Source organism: Equus quagga, chromosome 12, assembly GCF_021613505.1.
Source record: "Equus quagga isolate Etosha38 chromosome 12, UCLA_HA_Equagga_1.0, whole genome shotgun sequence".
In the NCBI taxonomy this organism is placed as follows: Eukaryota; Metazoa; Chordata; class Mammalia; order Perissodactyla; family Equidae; genus Equus; species Equus quagga.
This window is the reverse complement of record NC_060278.1, coordinates 67,706,011-67,721,087: the sequence shown is the minus strand read 5'-3', so window position 1 is coordinate 67,721,087 and position 15,077 is coordinate 67,706,011. Positions and strand designations below refer to the sequence as shown.

The 15,077-nt window shown below is 44.6% G+C and overlaps 1 protein-coding gene across 10 annotated transcripts in view; it reads left to right on the top strand.

The window, feature by feature from the left end:
• RIN2 (Ras and Rab interactor 2) overlaps window positions 1-15,077 on the top strand; it is a 217,286-nt gene that overhangs the window by 42,137 nt on the left and 160,072 nt on the right. For 3 of the 10 annotated variants that reach the window (XM_046679285.1, XM_046679273.1, XM_046679272.1), the window contains exon 1: window positions 3,463-3,556. The exons of 5 other annotated variants lie outside the window; for them this stretch is intronic. In XM_046679285.1, coding sequence (XP_046535241.1) covers window positions 3,482-3,556 — 75 coding nt within the window. In that variant the 5' untranslated portion in view covers window positions 3,463-3,481. 2 more of the 10 variants (XM_046679289.1, XM_046679278.1) reach the window with 1 other exon arrangement.

The window sequence follows — 15,077 nt, the reverse complement described above, 5'->3', positions numbered from 1 at the left end:
TGAAATCTGTTTTCATATCAAGGATAATATTTAGTTATTCCTTGAACTGTATTCTCGGTCTTCTAAGGCAGTGTTTTTAAAACTGTAGGTCATGACCCACTGGTGGATTGTTACCCATTAATGGGTGAAGTTGAGCACATCCAACGCTGTTTTAAAGAAAAGTGATTGGAATGGAAAACATCAGAATGTATGGCTGGTAGTAAGAGTGAAGCATTGGTTCATAAAATGTTTGCTTCTGTTTTTTTTTTTTTTAAAAAAGAGTTTATTTTTTTCCTTTTTCTCCCCAAAGCCCCCCGGTACATAGTTGTATATTCTGCGTTGTGGGTCCTTCTAGTTGTGGCATGTGGGACACTGCCTCAGCGTGGCTTGATGAGCAGTGCCATGTCCGTGCCCAGGATTCGAACCAACGAAACACTGGGCCGCCTGCAGCGGAGCACACGAACTTAACCACTCGGCCACGGGGCCAGCCCCTGCTTCTGTTTTATATGTGTGTGTATGCGTGAGGGTCATGATGTCAAATGTATTTATTACTGTGGGCAGAAGTCAAAAGAATTTGAAAGCCATTAATCACTAGATCACGCGTTCTCAACCTTTGCACCATGTTGGAATCACCCAACGGGCTTTGAAAATAGGGCTGTGTGGGTCCTACCCCCAGAAATTCTGCTGTAACTGCTTTGGAGTTTTGGGCATGGGATTTGCTTAAAATTTCTCAGGTCTATCGCTTCTTGGCCTTTTGGCTAAGATCAAGTGTAAAATTTCTCAGGTCTGGGGTTGGCCCCGTGGCGTAGTGGTCAAGTTCTCATGCTCCGCTTTGGCAGCCTGGGATTCACCAGTTTGGATCCTGGGTGTGGACCTACACATCGCTTATCAAGCTATGCTGTGGTGGGCATCCCACATATAAAGTAGAGGAAGATGGGCATGGATGTTAGTTCAGGGCCAATCTTCCTCAGCAAAAAGAGGAGAATTGGTGGTAGATCTTAGCTCAGGGCTAATTTTCCTCAAAAAAAAAAAAAAAAAATTCTCAGGTGTGCAGCCAGGGGTGAGGACCCCTGAAGAGTTGAGCCTTGCAGCCAAATTCTGTCAGGTAATTTCAGTGCTTGCCTTTGGTTTGTGTTTATCTAATTTGCCTTGGGACAAAGTCGTTCCGCAAATTGGAATTGTTGCACGATATCAGGAAGGAGCAGAGGGGCCTTAGGTCTTTGCCCCAAGTGAAGACCAAGTGCAGTCTAGTGGGAGAATGAACAAAAGCTTCGAAGTAGTTCAGACAGAGGAGTGTGGAGGGAGAATTCAGAGAGCGGAACAGAGTTTGGGATCATTTGACTTGTGTGAGCAGTTCCACCTGGTATTCCGCCCAGTGAGTGAATGTCCCAGAGTCGGCATGATCTGGGACACTGGCGTCTGCTGTGTCCCCAGGGGCGTCTCAGCCTGTGGGCACCTCTCACTACCGTGAGCCTCTCCCCACAGCAGGTTACCCTCAAGGGTAGTTCTTGATTTATTCTCTCCGTTAGCCCTTCCCCTCACGGAAGACGCAGCTCCACTCTAGGCCTGTGACAGGCAGCGACTTAGTTTCAGCACATCGTCCGTTGCATTGAACTAATCTTGTCACTCCTGATTGTATTGTTTACATTCTTCTTCTTACATAATTTGTAATTTTCTTGGTTCTGTAATTGTACAAGATTGTGAGAATAAGGTATTTATACCTAGTTATTTTGTGTGTCCATACTTATTTAATGTTATAATATAGGCAGTGGAATGGAGGAACCGCTTGAATTTTTGTCCCCTGAGAGGCTAGCCTTCCTGTGCTCACGGGCTCCCTCTGTCCTGCGTGACGGTGCGGCTCATCCTGCATGTGGTGGGCTGGTAAATTAATGCCAACTTCTTAGCTGTCTAATAGCAAAGATCAGAATACATTGTGAGCGATGTAAATGGAGCTTAAGGTTTATTGGAATTATTTTTCAGTAGTGCTATCTATGTGAAGTAGGAGTTCAGAGGAAAATCTGGATTAAGAAGGAATGTGGGATTTAAAGTGTTACCCCAAAAAAGGTGATGATGATGACAATGACTGATGTTGCTGATGGTGGCAGTTAACATTTATTGAGCATTTACTAAGTAACCCACAATGGGCCAATGCTTTCCATGGCTTATTTTACTTGATCCTTAGAGCAGCCTTCTGCAGTTGGTGCTGTTACAATCATCCCACTTAGGAACCCAGGTTAAGTAAGTTGCCTGAGAGTCTCAGCTGGGATTCAAGACCAAATGTGTTGCCTCCGGGCCTGAGAGCTGAATCTTCACAAGCACGTGGAGTGGGGCAGGGAGGATATTCCCGGCCAGAAACGCGAATCTAGGGAATGAAGGAAGGGATGTGTGTGTCATCTGCCAGGGAGCATCCCAGAGGAGGTGCTGGCAAGGAAGTCAGAGTCCAGTTATACAGCCTGATGGAGAAGTTGAGACTGTGAAATGTTAATGAAAGAGTTAAAAAAAGATGAGATCATCTTCTTATCCTGATGTAGGGAGTCTCATAAGATATCATGAGAATAGAACAAGCAAGCTGCAGAATGACACACAGTGACCATAGAAAAGAAACAGGCACATACAGCTGTGTGTGTGTGTGAGAGAGAGAGAGAGAAAGAGAGAGAGAGAGAGAGGGAAAGGGAGAGGGAGAGAGAGGGAGATTGAATGTTTGAATGCCCAGGAGTGGTCTGGAAAGATATCATCCCAAATTATAACAGCGCCCACCTCTGCCTAGGGGGCAGGCTACAGGTATTAGTGCTGATAGTCAAAGGGAACTCGAGCTTTGATCTAATATTTACATTTTGTTTTCTGTTTGAAAGCAAGATGACTGCACTCATGTACTTAAATAATTTTGAAAAGGTTAAGGTGTTGATACAGAAAGAAAATGAGATGGGGTAATTTTGGAATTTCATATTCAGGTGAGTCTCATCTCTAAGTCCTAGACTGGAAGAGTGCAGGACTCTAAATTTGTAGGAGCTGGTGTGATGCAAGGTGTAAAGGAACAAACAAATTGTCAGTTAATTGACAGAGGATACAGTATTGTTGCTGATTAGTTCCTTTTTTTAAGTAGAGTTTTAGAAATCTGAGCATTGGCATAGGGATTTGGAGAACATTCGGGTAAAGAAAGTCCCTTCTCTTCAGTTACCTGGCCCAGAGGTGGGAATGAGGGTCAGAATAGGAGGGGAAAGCCATTCACTGTACCCTCACCTGTCAGGGTACCCTCCCAGAGCTGGGTGAGGAGCAAGTCCTCTGTGTGGTTGTTCATGGTATTTTTAAAATGCGTACAAAACTCTAAACGGCCGATTCTGTGTGTTGTAGATGGACACAAGAGATCTGGATTTCTGAACTTCTACTGGAAAAAATAAAATGTGCAAGCCCTTCAGACTGCTGGGGAGGTTGGGGCTGAACTGAAGTGGGAGATGAGAAGAGATGCTGGCGTGAAGGGTACGTGACGAGATTATAAAACCTGATGCGTGGCAACCCTGGGCTGCTTTTCATTTCCCAGTTCTTCAGTGTAGTCGAGGATATCGTGTGCTCCAGCTTGGTATGTTGGTGTGGATGTGACTGCTGTCTGACAGAGGGTCCGGGAGGATGCCTACTTGTTTCCAGGTAGCTGAGGGAGTCAGTTTATGATGCATTGGCAGCAGGAGCAAACCAGGAGCAGGATAGCTCAGGAGCCCCGAGAGCCTAAAATATAACCATTTGCGTGTATGGAGCGCTGACTGCCCCCCAGGCGTGGCTCTAAGCACTTTAACGCATTATTTCGTTTAATTCTCACAGCAACGCCATGAGATGGGCATGGCTGGTGCCCTCATCTTAGAGATAAGGGGTATCAGGGGCACAAAGAACCTGGTTAGTTACTGAGGAGGACACTGGCTGTTTCTGGGGCCCCATCCCAACATCCCTCTTTCTCCCTTTCTCGGACATTTTGCACAATCTTTCTTCCTGACCCCACTTTCCATCGATTTTTGTTTCGTGAAATCATAGATCTCCACATTGAAAGGGAATTAGCATCGAAAGGATGTCAGTATAGGTCACTGTGGCAGACCATATTTTCCCAAAATGGCCACAGCAGTGTTGCTGCTCTTCCAGAACCTTGCCACGCCCCCATCCAGCAGGGAAATCAGATTTCCCTCCCTGTGAATTTGGATGGGACTTGGTCACTGCCTTGACAGAGAGACTGTGGCAGAAGTGACACTGAGTGACTTCAAAATTCAGATTGGCAAAGGTGGTGTGGCTTCCAGACAGTTCTCTCACTCTCTTGGGACTCTTGCCTTTGAGACCAGCCGCCATGTTGTGAGGAAGCCCAGGCCCTGTAGAAAGGCCGTGTGTAGGTGTTCCAGCCAACAGCCCCACCTCAGGCCCCCTGACATGTGAGGGGGATTTGGGATGGCTCCAGCCTCCAGCCTCGGAGCTGCCCAGACTGAGGCCGAGTGGAGCAGGAACAACACAGTGGTTCCCTGATGAACCGTTCCCGCAGAGCCCTGTGTCCACAGCAGATTTAGGAGCAAAATAAACATTGTCGTTGTTTTGGGCTGTCTCATGTAAACCCCTGCAATGCCGTTTAAGGTCGATGCCATTATACTCATTTACAAGTAAGAAAATGGAGGCTGAGTGAGATGAAATAACTCACCCGGGCCCGCACTGTGAGCAGGGCTTTGAACCCAGGGCTACCTGATGCCAAGCCTGCGGGATCACCCTGCCCCAAATGGCCCATTCCTTCCGGACTGAGAGCTGAGGGCTTTGCTGCTCTCAGAGAAAGCAGCCCCTTTGGATGAGGACGAGAGGGTGCAGCTTTGGAGAACTCGCTTGATGTAGTCTGTCCTGACTCTCATTTCCTTAATTTGAACTCTAGATAGTGCTGCCGGTCCTGCAACCGACAAGCAGCTCCGTGGGCAAGCCGCCTGCCTCCCCTCCGTGAGCTTGGATTCCGTGGGATCTGCTCACGTTACACCGGGTGCTTGTTCACATCATGTAATAGTCATCTTTGTAATCAAATGGTTCTCTGTCGTCAGTGTTTCTATTTCTTGTTTGACTTCAGCCTCCATGAGGCCAGGGGTCAGTCTGTGTGTTGTATTCCTCGTTTCTTCTAGCACAGACTCTGACCTGTAGTAGACAATGAATGCAAGTTAAATAAATACTGAAGAGCATCAAATGGGAATTTTCTTGAGAATGACGGTGATAGGATAAGGAAGTGAAAAATTCCAGGTATAAATACTCGTCTTATCTCAGTGTGAAAGTTTTGTCTTTTGAGGTCAGAACTATTTTTTTCACTTCCTCTGTCTTTCCTGTTAGATAAGACATCTTTCTGTTTGACTTTTATAAATAAATAACTTGAGTAATTCCCAGCCGTAAACAAACAATAACAGGAAGTGGCAGGCTCTGAAACAGTGTTTCGTTAGGGCATTCTCCAAGTGGAAAATACTTTCAGACATGCAACATTGGAGAGCTGACTTTGTTGTGAATGTTGAAATATGACATGTGACTTCTGCCTTCATTCTGATCACCCTTTGCTCCTAGGAATGGTGGCACTTGGGTCTTTTACCTTGTGTTTAGTTACCTATGTGCATGTCACTGCAGCCACTTGAGAACCGTGAACTTATCTCTACATCATCCAGGATGTCCTATCCTTGACTTTGTGCTTAGTAGGTGTCGGGTTCCAGTAATAATGGAGGTAGCAACAGGACCAGAATAGGAGGACTTTTTTTTTTTTCAAGAAAGATAAATAAATGCACGTAAAATGTTAGGCAAGTTTAATTTTTTTTTAATTAAGGTTATGAAAGTTAACAACCTTGTGAAATTACAGTTGTACATTATTATTAGTCATGTTGTAGGTGCACCACTTCACCCCTAGTGCCCTCCCCCAACCCCCCTTTCCCCTGGCAACCACCAATAAGTTCTCTTTGTCCATATGGTAACTACCACCTATGAGTGGAGTCATACAGAGTTCGTCTTTCTCTGTCTGGCTTATTTCACTCAACATAATACCCTCAAGGTCTATCCATGTTGTTGTGAATGGGACGACTTTGTCCTTTTTTATGGCTGAGTAGTATTCCATTGTATATATATACCACATCTTCTTTATCCAATCATCAGTTGCTGGGCACTTAGGTTGGTTCCATGACTTGGCTATTGTGAATAATGCTGCAAAGAACATAGGGGTGCATGGAACTTTTGGAATTGCTGATTTCAGGTTCTTAGGATAGATACCTATCTATCCTAAGTAGTGGGACGGCTGGGTCATAAGGTATTTCTGTTCTTAACTTTTTGAGGAATCTCCATACTGTTTTCCATAGTGGCTGCACCAGTTTGCATTCCCACCAACAGTGTATGAGGGTTCCCTTTTCTCTACAGCCTCTCCAACATTTGTCACACTTGGTTTTGGATATTTTTGCCATTCTAACAGGTGTAAGGTGGTATCTTAGTGTAGTTTTGATTTGCATTCCTCTGATGATTAGTGATGATGAGCATCTTTTCATGTGTCTATTGGCCATCCGTATATCTTCTTTGGAGAAATGTCTGTTCCTGTCCCCTGCCCATTTTGTAATTGGGTTGTTTGATTTTTTATTGTTGAGTTGTGTGAGTTCTTTGTATATTATGGAGGTTAACCCTTTGTCGGATAAATAACCTGTGAATATTTTTTCCCAATTACTGGGCTGTTTTTTGTTTCAATCCTGTTTTCCCTTGCCTTGAAGAAGCTCTTTAGTCTTATGAAGTCCCATTTGTTTATTCTTTCTATTGTTTCCCTCATGTGAGGGGTTATGGTGTCCGAAAAGATTCTTTTGAAGCAGATGTCAAAGAGTGTACTGCCGATATTCTCTTCTAGAAGACTTATTGTTTCATGCCCAATCTTTAGGTCTTTGATCCATTTTGAGTTTATTTTAGTAAATGGTGAAAAAGAATGGTTGATTTTCATTCTTTTACATGTGGCTGTCCAGTTTTCCCAGCACCATTTATTGAAGAGACTTTCTTTCCTCCATTGTAGGCCCTCAGCTCCTTTGTCGAAGATTAACTGTCCATAGATGTGTGGTTTTATTTCTGGGCTTTCAATTCTGTTCCATTGATCTGTGCATCTGTTTTTGTACCAGTACCATGCTGTTTTGATTACTGTAGCTTTGTAGTATGTTTTGAAGTCAGGGATTGTGATGCCTCCAGCTTTGTTCTTCTTTCTCAGGATTGCTTTAGAAATTCGGGGTCTTTTGTTGCCCCATGTGAATTTAGGATTCTTTGTTCAATTTCTGTAAAGAATGACATGGGAATTCTGATTGGGATAGTGTTGAATCTGTAGATTGCTTTAGGTAGTATGGACATTTTAACTATGTTTATTCTTCCAATTCATGTGCATGGAATGTCTTTCCATCTCTTTACGTCGTCGTTGATTTCTTTCAAGAAGGTCTTGTAGTTTTCGTTGTATAGATCTTTCACTTCCTTGGTTAAATTTATCCCAAGGTATTTTATTCTTTTTGTTGCGATCGTGAATGGGATTGAGTTCTTGAGATCTTTTTCTGTTAGTTCATTGTTAGTGTATAGAAATGCTACTGATTTATGGATGTTGATTTTATACCCTGCAACTTTGCTGTAGTTGTTGATTCTAATAGTTTTTCTATGGATTCTTTGGGGTTTTCTATATATAAGATCATGTCATCTGCAAACAGTGAGAGTTTTACTTCTTCGTTGCCTATTTGGATTCCTTTCATTTCTTTTTCCTGCCGAATTGCTCTGGCCAAAACCTCCAGTACTATGTTGAATAAGAGTGGTGAAAGTGGGCACCCTTGTCTTGTTCCTGTTCTGAGAGGGATGGGTTTCAGTTTTTGTCCGTTGAGTATGATGTTGGCTGTGGGTTTGTCATATATGGCCTTTATTATGTTGAGTTACTTTCCTTCTATACCTATTTTATTGAGGGTTTTTATCATAAATGGATGTTGGATCTTGTCAAATGCTTTCTCTGCATCTATTGAGATGATCATGTGGTTTTTGTTTCTCGTTTTGTTAATGTAGTGAATCACGTTGATTGACTTGCAGATGTTGAACCATCCCTGTGTCCCTGGTATAAATCCCACTTGATCATGGTGTATAATCTTTTTGATGTATTGCTGTATTCGGTTTGCCAAAATTTTGTTGAGGATTTTTGCGTCTATGTTCATCAGTGATATCGGCCTATAGTTTTCCTTCTTTGTGTTGTCCTTGTCAGGTTTGGGGATCAGGGTGATGTTAGCTTCATAGAATGTATTAGGGAGTGCTCCATCTTCCTCTGTTTTCTGGAATAGTTTGAGAAGGATAGGTATTAAATCTTCTTTGAATGTTTGGTAGAATTCTCCAGAGAAGCCATCTGGCCCTGGACTCTTATTTTTGGGGAGGTTTTTGACTACTGTTTCTATTTCTTTACTTGTGATTGGCCTATTCAGATTCTCTAATTCTTTCTGATTCAGTTTGGGTAGGTTGTATGAGTCTAGGAATTTATCCATTTCTTCTAGGTTGTTCAATTTGTTGGCATATATATAGTTTTTCATAGTATTCTCTTATGATCTTTTCTATTTCTTCAGTATCTGTTGTGATTTCTCCTCTCTCATTTCTAATTTTATTTATTTGAGACTTCTCTCTTTTTTTTCAGTGAGTCTGGCTAAGGGTTTGTCGATTTTGTTAATTTTTTTGAAGAACCAACTCTTTGTTTCATTGATCCTTTCTACTGTCTTTTTTGTTTCAATATCATTTATTTCTGCTCTAATTTTTATTATTTCCCTTCTTCTACTGACTTTGGGCTTTGTTTGTTCTTCTTTTTCTAATTCCGTTAGGTGTTGTTTGAGGTTGTTTATGTAAGATTTTTCTTGCTTATTGAGGTGAGCCTGTATTGCAATGAATTTCCCTCTTAGGACTGCCTTTGCTGCATCCCAAATCATTTGGTACGGTGTGTTTTCATTTTCATTTGTCTCCAGATAATGTTTGATTTCTTCTTTAATTTCTTCAATAATCCATTGTTTGTTCAGTAGCATGTTGTTTAGTCTCCACATTTTTGGCCCTTTCCCAGCTTTATTCTTGTAGTTGATTTCTAGTTTCATAGCATTATGATCAGAAAAGATGCTTGATATTATTTCAACCCTCTTGAACTTATTGATGCTTGCTTTGTTTCCCAAGATATGGTCTATCCTTGAGAATGTTCCATGCGCACTTGAGAAGAATGTGTAACCTGCTGTTTTTGGATGAAGTGTCCTATATATATCTATTAGGTCCATCTGATCTAATTTTTCATTTAATTCTATAATTTCCTTGTTGATTTTCTGTCTGGATGATCTGTCCATTGGTGTTAATGGGGTGTTGAGGTCCCCTACTATTACCGTATTGCTGTTGATGTCTCCTTTTAGTTTTGTTAATAGTTTCTTTACGAATTTTGGTGCTCCTGTGTTAGGTGCGTATATATTTATAAGTGTTATGTCATCTTGGTGGAGCGTCCCTTTTATCATTATATACTGCCCCTCTTTGTCTTTCTTTATCTGTTTTGCTTTGAAGTCTACTTTGTCTGATATAAGTATGGCAACACCTGCTTTCTTTTGTTCATTATTAGCTTGGAGTATTGTCTTCCATCCCTTCACTTTGAATCTGTGTTTGTCTTTGGGGCTGAGGTGTGTTTCCTGGAGGCAGCATATTGTTGGATCTTGTTCTTTGATCCATCCTGCCACTCTGTGCCTTTTGATTGGAGAGTTCAATCCATTCACGTTTAGAGTGATTATTGAAAGGTGGGGGCCTACTGTTGCCATTTTATCACTTGTTTTCAGGTTCTTTTGCATTTTGTTCTGATGGAGAGCTGTTACTTTGTGTTATTGTCCTTCTGCTTATCTCCTTTGTTCTGGATTTTGTAACCCCTTTCCTTTTTTTGATTTTTCAGGAATGAGGTTCTTCCTGAGCATTTCACGAAGAGGAGGTTTTGTGGTGATGAACTCCCTTAACTTTTGTTTATCTGGGAAAGTTTTTATTTCTCCATCATATTTGAAGGATATTTTCTCTGGGTAGAGTATGCTTGGCTGCAGGTTTTTGTCCTTCAGAGTTTTGAATATTTCATTCCAATCTCTTCTAGCCTGAAAGGTCTCTCCTGAGAAATCTGCTGATAGCCTTATGGGGTTTCCTTTGTAAGTTATTTTCTTCTGCCTGGCTACCCTTAGTATTTTCTCTTTGTCATTGACTTTTGCTAGTTTCACTATTATATGCCTTGGGGTTGGTCTTGTTGCGTTAATAAAGTTTGGAGATCTATTGGCTTCTGTCACATGAAGTTCCATCCCTCTTCCCAAGTTTGGAAAGTTCTCAGCTATTATTTCTTTGAACAGGCCTTCTGCCCCCTTCTCCTTCTCTTCTCCCTCTGGTATACGTATAATCCTTATGTTGCATCTCCTAATTGAGTTGGATAATTCTTGGAGAGTTTCTTCATTTCCTTTTAGTCTTAGTTCTCTCCTCCTCTGTCTGCAGCATTTCTATATTCCTATCCTCCAAATTGCTAATTCTGTCCTCCATATTATTGACCCTACTGTTCAGAGACTCCAGATTTTTCTTAATCTCCTCCATTGTGTTCTTCATCTCCAGTATTTCTAATTGGTTCTTCTCTATAGTGTCACGCTCTTTTGTGACATAGCTCCTGAACTCATTGAGTTGTCTATCTGAATTCTCTTTTAACTCGTTGAGTTTTTTAATAATGGCAGTTTTGAAATCATTGTCATTTAAGTTATAGATTTCATTGTCTTTGGGATTGTTTTCTGGGTGCTTATCATTTTCGTTCTGTTGTGGAGATTTAATATATTTTTTCATACTGCTTGATGGCGTGGATTTGTGCCTCCGCATAGAGATAGAGTTTAGTCGCTGCTTCCACTTGTTGCGACTGGTGTGGAGGGGGGGGCAGCTGCTTAGACTGCACCAACCAGGAACCCTGTCAGCTGTTACTGAATGGACCTGGACCCCTCCTCGTAGTCACAGTGGTCCTGTGGGGTCCCTCGTCAGTTGTGGGGGCAATCGCAAGCGGGCCTCAGGCTGCTGGTGCCTACTGTTGCAGCCCACTTAGACGCGCTCCCTCCTTGTGGTCTGCAGTGGTGTTGTGGGCTTTCCCAGCAGCCAGGAGCAGGATCACCTATAATCACAGCTTTGTCCCTAACAGAGCCCACAAGATCACACTGGTCCACTATAGCTCCCAGCAGAGCTATGGGTATCTTCTGCAGTCTGTTGTTAGCTCACCTAGCTGTGCTACTTTTGCCCCAGGGCCTTCCCACCTTGCGATTGCCAGTCGGGACCTCTCCACTAGTGCTGTGCAGTGGCTTTCGCTGAGGCTGCTGTAGGAACCTGGAGTTCCCCCCTGGGCTATGTAGCCATTTCACTGGAGCTCCACTCTGCCCCACTCCACTCTCATGGGATCTCTGGGAGCCCCTTGCCTCGTCTGGGACACAGCCAGAGTCCGTGGGCCTGGCGGTGGCTTGTAAGCTGCTGCCTTGTGGGGAATTCTGCTCTAGAGAGCTTCCTGGTGTTCCGAATGCTGGGCGGGGCCTCCCTGCCAATGGCGAGCAGCGGCCCTCCCTGCTGGGGGGGTGCGGGACCCTGGAGCGTCCCCCCGGCCCGCAGAGCCAGGTGTTGGAGCTCCACCCAGTCCCCAAGCACGTCTACGGGAAGTCCGGGTGCCCCATGCACCGACCCATGCACTGGAGACTGGCAAGTTTAATTTTTAATTGTTTTTTTAGTGCTTAATCTATCAATTAGCTTTGTGCCTAACAAACCACCCCAAAACTTAGTAGCTTAAAACAATAGCCATTTATTTAGTTTGTGGTTCTGCAGGTTGACAGTTTGGGCTGGGCTCAGCTGGTCCAGCTGGGTTAGCTGGGCTGATTTGTGAGTCTTCAATCAACTGCCAGGTTGGCTGGGTGCTGACTGGTGGAGGATGACCTCAATGAAGACAGTTCACCGCTACCTTACATGTCTCTCATCCTCCGGCAGGTTAGTCAAGGCTCCAGGAGAGTGAAAATGATGGCTTCTTGAGGCTAGCACTTGAGAATGACACAGTGCCACTTCTGCTACATTCCATTGGCCAAAGCAAGTCACAGCCCAGTCCAAATTCAAGAGATGAGAAGTAGCTCTTGATGGGAGGAGCTGCAGAGCCACCTTACAAAAGGTGGGCATAGCTCCCCTCCGGCAGCCCAGGGTTTGCAGGTTCAGATCCTGGGTGCAGACCTAGCACTGCTTGTCAAGCCACACTGTGGCGGCATCCCACATGAAATAGAGGAAGATTGGCACAGATGTTAGTTCAGCAACAATCTTGCTCAAGCAAAAAGAGGAGGATTGGCAAGAGATGTTAGCTCAGGGCCAATCTTCCTTACAGAAAAACCCCAAAAAACCAAGGGTGAGCATATAGGGAGGGTGAAGAACTGTGGCCATCTTTGCAACCCACAACACCAAGTGGAGTGCAAATATTGTCCTGAGGGAATTAACAACATTACAATGGAGAGGGTGGCAAGGAAACTATTTGCATGGTTTATAACTGATGAGAAAATTCAACTGGGTTGAGAAGAGAGGCTAGTAGGGAGAGGCTGAGATAGACACGGAAGAGAAGAGCCACAGGCCATTTCCCGCATCCTCTGTCCACCTGAGTGTGTAACGCTGGGGGCGAGATGGTGGCAGAGTACAGAGGGATCGGTTGATAAGAAAGAGAGAGTTTCTCTTCCTTTGCTGTTCTTTCTTCTCCCATTGTCGCCTGGGCGTGCCAGGCCATGAGGGTGGGGCGGGTGGATCAGAGGGTGAGCAGCCACTTCGTGTCTAACAGGTGGAAAGAGACCTGCGCTGAGCCCGACAGACCTGGAGTCGCTTCAGTTCTGCTTCCTGCCGCTGAAGCATCAAGTCCCACACGGTTTGGCTGATGGATTTTGTTTGCTGGAACAGTCGGGGGCCAGCAAGGAGAGAGAGGAAGGGTCAAATGGTCTGTCTCCTATATCCCTTTTTTCCCATGGATTTTCAGGAAGGCTTCAACTTAGGAACACTCGGCCTCCTGACACTACAGCCGTTCGTTGTCCCATTTCATCATCATGATAGCCCTAAAAGGGTGGGATCATTACTGTCCTCGCTTGACAGATGAGGGCACTGAGTGCTGAGAGGGTCGGTAACTCAGCCAAGGTCTCATAGTTGTGCAGTGGCGAAGGCAGGTGTGAAGCCAGGCTGTGTGATTCCACAGTGCGTGCGCTGTACACTTCTATGCCAGTGTGGCCTGCGGGCTGGACAGAAGTGGCTGTCCAACAGGTGTAGTCTGAGCAAATGACTGCAGTTTGGATGGAGGTCTGAGCAGTGTGTTACGGAAAGGCAGGGCCGGTGGATGACATCACTGGAAAATTCATCAGCAAACAGTAAGAAGCAACTACCTTTGGGAAGGTCCCCGCCTTCCCCTGGGTGGTCGGGGATGGGGAATTTTAATCCCAAGTGGATGATCCATCTCTTTCTCCCCTAGAGGCTGGGTTTGAGCCCTCTTTTTTACTGTACCCCAAGGAGTGCTCTGGTGCTGTCTAGAGAGAGCATAGTCCTCTGCCCACCAGACTAAAGTCCTCCGGCCACTGCTGAGCCTGTTTGAAATAATTCCTCACTCAGGGCGGTTCCTTTAGAAATACCTCCCATGCCTGAGCCACGTGCACCAAGGAGCACAACCCCGCCAGCATCTCCCGCTGGAGGCCCTTCTTTGATCTTCTCTGGTTCTCAGCCTCCTCCTCCCTCCATGCAACAGAATTTCCCTAACTAAATATAACCAGTGGAGGATGCTTCATCTTCCCTGTGTTCTCCCTGCTCTCTGTTTAGTTAGAGGCTGGTGCTGCCATCAGCTGGCTGAGAATTTAAAGCGGTTTTGTGAAGATGGAATTTATTCCTATTCTCTTCATTTTCTTTTTTTACTCCTTATTTTCCTCTGTCCTAGCCCTTTCTTTGCAATATTAGCAGATTCAGCTTAGTAATAAGGATAAGCAGGTCTTGTTTGAAAATAAGTAGCATTTATTGAAAGCTTACTGAGTCAGGTCCTGTTGTAGATACGTTACATGTCCTTTCCTCACAGTAGCCCTGAGAGGTAGTAGGCTCTGTTTTTGTCCTCATTTTACAGATAAGAAAGCTGAGGCACAGAGAGGGGAAGTCATCTGTGTGCCATGGTGTCTGCACATTCAAGAGCTCAATGGATGTTAGTTATTATTTGTAGAAATGAGCTGTGTCTTGGTCTGGGTCAAGAATTAGGGTTCAAGTATTTATATGGGTGGTGATGCCCGGAAGCACAGTGAGGGAGTCAGGATGGGATAGGAAAAGGGGAGAGGCCATACAGGGTGTGACCACGAGCAGGTGACCACTGTGGGCAATCCCACTGGGGATCTGTGACAGACTGCATAGGATGCATTTGAATTATCCCACCAAGGGATGCAGAAGCCAGAGTATTCTTGGAGAAGTGATGGGGACCTTTTCAAAGCAATTGTGAACTTCATAATTATATCCTGAATGTTTCTACCCATTTGTCCAGGGAAGAAAAGAGGGAAAGCCTGTTATACATTACTCCCCTTGGCTTCCTGTACCTCCCCTTTTTTCTCTGCATTAGCTCTTACTGGGCAATACATCATCCCCAAACTCCGAGGGAAAACTAATAATAAACATTTATTTAGCTCATGCAACTAAAGGTCACTGGGGTTTGGCTGATCTGGGTTGGGCTCAGCTGGGCAGCTCTGCTGATCTTGATGGGCTAACTCACAGGCGGGGTGGCTGATCCAGGTGGGCTCCGCTGTGTGACTCTGCTTCCGGCATAGGGCCAGGTAGGCTTGGCTTCTTGCCGGGGTCTAGTTCAGGCCTGTCACACCTCAGTACGTTCTAAGTCCAGGGTGGTAGCAACCCCAGGGAGGCTCTTCTCATGACCATGACAGAAGCACGTGGAAACCAAGAGGCCTCTTAACTGACACTGCTGTGCTCTTGTATTGACTAAGGCAAGTCACATGGCCAAACCCAAGTCAAGAGGCAGAGAGGTCTAGTCTGCCTTAACTGGGGACGTTTCCACCACTGGCCTTGGTTTGGGAACAATAAGACGATTCTACCTA